Genomic DNA, 6,569 nt, shown 5'->3' with positions numbered 1-6,569 from the left:
CTGCATATAGGCTGGGCTAGGCAATCCAGCATGAGGAACAGGTTCCCAAAAGCCAGCTACAGGGAACAGGGACAGGTCCTGATCTCACTGCTAGAACCCTTACAAACAAACCAAGCTACACAACTGTCACACACATGCAAAGGGCCTACGTCGGTCCCATGCAGGTTTACTAACTGTTGGTCCAGAGACCATGTGCTCTAAAAAGCTCAGGTCAGCTGTTTCTGTGGGTTCCCCTGTCCTGACCTTGACCCCCCTGGCTCTTACAATCCCTTCTCCCTTTCTTCAGAAGGACTCCTGGCAATCGGCCCAGTGCTTGGCTGTGGATCTGTGCATCTGCTTCCATCAGTTAGTGGATAAAGGCTCTCTGATGACAATTAGGGTATCCACCTCTTCTTTTTCATTGTCAGTGGTGACCGGCCTTGGTTTCTAGATAACTGCATCTGACTCCCTAACTCAGAGGCTTAACTAGGGAGGCACAATATGAGCTGTTTATTCAATGAATCTTAACTCAAAGTTTTAGTAATGCCTTTTCATATTTCCATACTATTTATCATTATATTTCATTTTTCTTATTTGAAATATATTTTGTGGGGAAATGTAAGAGGAGCTGGGCTTAAGTTATGGTTTATATAATAAAGCTACTCAAACATGATTATGGATTATAAACATTCTTCACTCAATAAAACTATTTTAATATATTAATGATAGCACAATAGTATCCAGGGAATTGCTTTCTTCTCTTGTTAATTTTTAAGCCTTTAAATCCTCTAGAGACTAGTGATTCAGTATACAAAAGAATTATAGCTCCTGCAATCTTAAAAACTACCGTTCATATTGGCTGGAAGTATTTTCACAGAAAAAAGGAAGTATATAATTTCTGTTACTTTCTTTTCCATCTTAAACAAAATAGATCTTATGAATAATCAAGTAGTTTATGTCCTGGTTTAAAAGAAATTGGAGAACATTGCTTATTCAATAAGAAATCATGTGAAGGGAGGGTTGATGAGACTTTTAGTCATGCTGAAACGTTTGGACTGAACATCCTGAACATGTGTATGTCTGATACTGTAGCAGTTTTGGATAAGAAGTCAAGACAAGAATATGTGCTAAAGCAATCTACAATACACTGGATATAAAACATTCAGAAAATACCTCTATTCTGGGACTTACATAAAAAGATGATTGAAAATAAAATTATCACAGAAAAAACTAAGGTTTGGAAAATATGGTTTTATTTTAGTCTTGTTAAGTAGTTACAAGCCTAGTAGAAGAAAATTACTGTTATATCCATTGAAATAGTATATAAGATTGGAATTGATTTTTATAGCACACATGTGTACTTTTTAAAGTTGCACTGTAGACATCAATTGCACTGTGAGAGCTGATACTTCATTTTTAGTGAATCATGTTTTGACAGATACTCTTCACACTGTAAATAAAACTGTTATTAAATGAGTGTTTTTCATCTGATAATTATAATTCATATACTTCTATTATACATGATGGTTGTAAATGTTAAAATATGATAGGGAAAATTTTTTATTCTGAACTTGAGAAGGTTTTTTTCATATTTATCAAAGTTATATTAATGATATGTTTAAATTTCCACACACTTTCATTTTCTAAAAGGATCTCTTATCTCACCAATGAATTTTCTAATAAGTTACCAATACACAGAGGACCATTTGATAGTTATTACTATTTTACTGTCAACTAACAAATACTTTTTTATGGGGTTAAGAAGCACACTAATGCTGCTAAATAGTTTATAGTAGCTCTTTATTATTTAAATTCAAATTTGAGCAAATGTTAGACATAAAATTATCTCATTTTTTTCTTTAAAAAAATAAAAGTGAAAAGATCATTCTAAATAAGTACAGATATTAACATTGTACATTAACTGTTATCCGTTTTGTCTGATATGGCATGGACTATTTCTGATCTTCCTTTGCCTGAATTCTTTCTTGTTGCCCTAAACCTTTACCTGCTATTGCCTACACTAGTGTGGGGTTTTGTAAGCTGCACAGAAGTAGAGAGATCATAATGAAAGGGTGAGTGTCTCATTTGTGATACAGTTGTTGATAGCAGTAAAATGTTAATTTTTGCTTTTGTATCATAATGCTATCAAGGATTGTAACACAATTTTCTTATTGCTGAAATGTTACTTTGGTTTAATGACTGCCTTGTCCACAGATGTTGGTGGACATAAGTACTCATCTCCATTGACAGTAAGACAGGAATACAACTGCTGAGTCAAAATATGTATTACTCTTTCTGTGATAGACATCAAGAGTGTTCCCAAAGTGGTCATATCCAGGGAGACTCAAAGAGACAGAGAAAGAGAGAAGGGACAGGGAGGGGAGGGGTGACTTTTCAACCCTGCTAAATCTTGCTGTCTTCAGTCTTTTGACCCCTCTTCATTCTCACATATGTATCAACAGATGGATATACTAATTGGGCCTAAAAAGAAGTTAAACACTCTTTTTGATGTATTTTTAATGGTTCTTTGAGGATTTCATATCACGGATTTTGATCATATTCACTTTCACTCCGCCAGCTCTTCCCAGATCCACCCCTCTACCTTTTTCACCCAACTTTGTGTCTTTTCTATGTAAAAGCCAATTTGTAACTGGATGTGTGGTTTTCCACTGGAGTGTGGACTGTTTCTGAACTTTACCATCATATAACTCATATTTCACACAACGAAGTTTTCTATGTCTTTGACCTTTAAGATAAATTGCGACTTTGAAGTTCAAAATGTCTCACTCATGTGTACAAATATAATAAGCATTGTATTTATATGTTCAGGATATAGATATTCAGACACTTTTAGAAAATGATCAAATGAAGACACATAAAAGGGTACAAAGTTAAAAAGTAATAAAGTGAGATTAGAAGATCTTGCTTATCTAGTAATAATTTAAAATTCCTAGAGCTATATTTTTTCACACTAGAACTGGTATTTTTCAAAACATAAAATTGTTCTAATACAACTTATTATATTATCTAAAAATTTGGAATAGTTTTTTTCAGGTGAAAAACATGAATAACCAAGAATTTCTGGAAAAAAGAAATAAAATAACTCAGAAAGTTACTATAAATTTTTAATTTTTGTACTCTAAATGAGAAAGACAACTGAAGAGGATTGTGACTAACACAGAGAAGGAAAGAGGTACCCTATGGGTGGGGAGCAGCAGGCAAGACAATGAACGACACTAACAAAACTATTGGATATACTCAAAATTTTATCTTGTATTGTACAGCCTTTCTCTGTGTCACTGCAAATATTCAGAAAAACATGCTATGTAATTAATACAAACATCAAAAATGAAAATATGATCTCTAATTACTAAGATGGATATCAAAAAAGACAACAATCAAGGTAAGTGAGCTTCTTACAACTGTGATTTGTCATCAAAGTCAATATTAATAGGAAATTTGTAAAATATAGCATTCATATTATAAAAATATGAGGATGTCACAGAAAAAGTTGAGCAAGCCCAAGTTCAGGACAAGCCAGAAGGCAGAAGCAAAAATGGTCTCGAGGATGCAAAGCACAGGGCTTTCAGAAGTTTCATGAGGGCATTAAAATCGTACTGTATCTCAGCTAAAAATGTGAAGTCAGTCCACCATGTGTCTCTTTAGAGTTGACTGATAAAATCTTACACAAAAATTAGCAAAGTCTATGGAAAGAATGTAATTAATGCCGCCTTTTTGTTGGACAATGAAGAATGTGTCACCGCATTATCACCAGTAATGTAATAGAAGATAAATATGCTGAGAAGGATCCAATTATAATACAGAAATACAAATTTAAATATTATGATAATTTTGTATATATTTGATTTTGCACTTAAATGACTTTGTTGAATATATTATTCATTTGTAATACTTAAGTTTATGGGCTTTTATTAAACTGAATAACTACAGTAACTAAAATCTTGGATATATTCAGTGAGATGTCAGGTAAAAAATATATGAGAAAAATTGTATAGGTTACTACCAGAGAATAGCACTTGGTGAGGGTTGTTTAAGTGTGATTCTGGTATTCTTATAAAGACTTTCACTTATCTTGTTCAGATTTTTTTCCTTCATTTCTGATTTTCTTTTCCTATTTTGGGCAATCAGAACTTAGCTATGAAGAACCACACAGTGGTGACGGTATTCATTCTTCTTGGATTAACAGATGATCTACAACTGCAGGTGGTCATTTTTGTGCTTCTCTTTCTCACATACATGCTGAGTGTTACTGGGAACCTAACCATCATCACACTCACGCTACTGGATTCTCATCTCAAGACACCCATGTATTTCTTTTTACGAAACTTCTCATTTTTAGAAATTACATTCACCACTGTCTGTATCCCCAAATTCCTTGTTAGTATGGCCACAGGGGATAAAACCATTTCATATAATGACTGTGCAGCACAACTATTTTTCACTATTCTCTTGGGAGCAACTGAATTTTTTCTTCTGGCCGCCATGTCCTATGACCGCTATGTGGCCATTTGCAAACCCCTGCACTACATGACCATAATGAGCAGCAGAATTTGCAACTTGCTAGTCTTTGCTTCCTGGTTGTCTGGTTTCCTGATAATTTTTCCTCCTCTCATCATGGGGCTCCAGCTTGATTTCTGTGCAGCCAACACTGTAGATCACTTCTTCTGTGATGTTTTTCCTATACTTCAGCTCTCCTGCACAGACACACACATAATAGAATTAATGGCACTTCTTTCTGCCATTTTGACACTCCTGGTTACACTGGTGTTAGTGAGCCTTTCCTACACAAACATCATCAGGACTATTCTGAGAATCCCATCTTCTCAACAGAGAAAGAAAGCCTTTTCTACATGTTCTTCACACATGGTTGTGGTGTCCATTTCTTATGGCAGCTGCATCTTCATGTATGTGAAGTCATCTGGAAATGAAAGAGTTGCTTTAAATAAAGGAATAGCTCTGCTCAGCACTTCGGTGGCACCCATGTTGAACCCCTTCATTTACACACTTAGAAACAAACAAGTAAAAGATGCTTTTAAAAATATGACAAAAAAGATAGAGCTTTTCTCAATGAAGTAACAACTTAATTACATTCTAAGTTATGTAATGTCAACAGAAAGAGTGGAGTGTATCATCAAGTGCCTCCATGTGTATATTTAAAAATCATACAGCCCTTTACTTAACTGAAGAGCTTCTGCATTCCCATTCATGTCCAATTCTAACTCTAACCATGTTTGGAATGAAGTATCCAGTTTACCATGTTGAGTTGGCATTGTACAGAAAATAATAGCCATGTTGGTCTCAAAATATTAATTCTTTTTCAATTGTACATGTATGACAATATACACTAAACATGTTAGATCTTATTTATGTGGTTTTGATTATAGAAACAATAAAGTATCCTTTTAAGTTGTGAAAACAAAGATATTTATATGCTTTTTTATTTTTATATCTTTCTAAATTCTCTTAGAAACAAAGTAATCAGAATTCCATAATCTTCGGCATTGTTTCAGAGGCTCAGTTCCTTGTATGTTTTATACAGATGCTATGAACTAGTGACATGTTGTTACAGAATGTAAATTCCAATTTTCTTAAGCAGTGTTTGAATTTATCACAGCACTTATTCTCATGATTTGCTAGGCTTCTTGAAATATCTGAATTTTATCCTCACAGCTTTGTAAAATGGGTGTTGGCATTCTCATTTATGAATAAAAACACAAAGGTTATAGATAATCTGATATGACAAAAATGGAAAATAAATGTGTACATGAAAGAACTAACTGAATAATGGATTTTTTAATTCTTATGAACATCTTACAAACTGTCAAAAATTATGTAACAGTTCCTCTCTGAACTTGGGACTCTTGGGACATAAACAAGTGTACAATCCTTTAGAACATCCAAAGATTTAAAGATTATCATGAATAATTTTTTAGCGTTGTAGGGTATACCAGAGTTCATTCTTCTCAATTTAAGTGGTCAAATATATTTTTCTAAATAATTGTAATGATTGATCATGTGAAAAGCAGAATGTGTTGGCCTTCTTCTTTTCAAATATGCCATCTTTCAGTGTAACTCAAAGAAAAAAAAAAGTTCCCCCAAAAGCTAATGTACTCATATTGGTGAGACTTAATGGGTATAACATCTGACATAATTAAGAGACACAATCTCATAGTAATAGATTTCCTAAAACAGATGGAGAATATACCAGGAAGCCTAAACCCTGCACATAGAACTACAGAGACAGGGCAGAAGAAATGATCTTCCCCAGTAAGAACACATAAATTAGTTACTCAATACGAAATAGTGAGCCATGAAAACATTTCTACAAATAACATGATACAGACTAAGTGAGTTGTATTTAGGAAAATATATGCATATGCTTATACACATATGCATGTAACAATAATTTATGAAAAAAAAGAGACCATGAATTTGAAAGGGAATCCAGAGGGGTATAGGGCAGGATTTGGAGGGAAGGAAAAAGAAAGGGAAAATAATGTAATTATATTATAATCTCAAAAAATACAACAGTGGGTATTTGCTTTAATAAATATTTGCTCTATAAACTA

General features: G+C 33.6%; 1 protein-coding gene across 1 annotated transcript; it reads left to right on the top strand.

Moving 5' to 3' along the window:
• Nucleotides 1-1,178: 1,178 nt before the first annotated feature.
• Nucleotides 1,179-5,780, top strand: LOC102919669 (olfactory receptor 6C74). The gene is made up of 3 exons (XM_076554416.1): nt 1,179-3,172; nt 3,264-3,382; nt 4,129-5,780. Exon 3 carries the CDS (start codon nt 4,138-4,140, stop codon nt 5,074-5,076), a length of 939 nt encoding a protein of 312 aa, XP_076410531.1. The 5' UTR covers nt 1,179-3,172; nt 3,264-3,382; nt 4,129-4,137; the 3' UTR covers nt 5,077-5,780.
• Nucleotides 5,781-6,569: the final 789 nt, after the last annotated feature.

This window comes from Peromyscus maniculatus, chromosome 18 (genome assembly GCF_049852395.1).
Source record: "Peromyscus maniculatus bairdii isolate BWxNUB_F1_BW_parent chromosome 18, HU_Pman_BW_mat_3.1, whole genome shotgun sequence".
NCBI classification, from domain to species: domain Eukaryota; kingdom Metazoa; phylum Chordata; class Mammalia; order Rodentia; family Cricetidae; genus Peromyscus; species Peromyscus maniculatus.
Note: the sequence above shows the minus strand (reverse complement) of the source record. Positions and strands in the feature narration are given on the sequence as shown.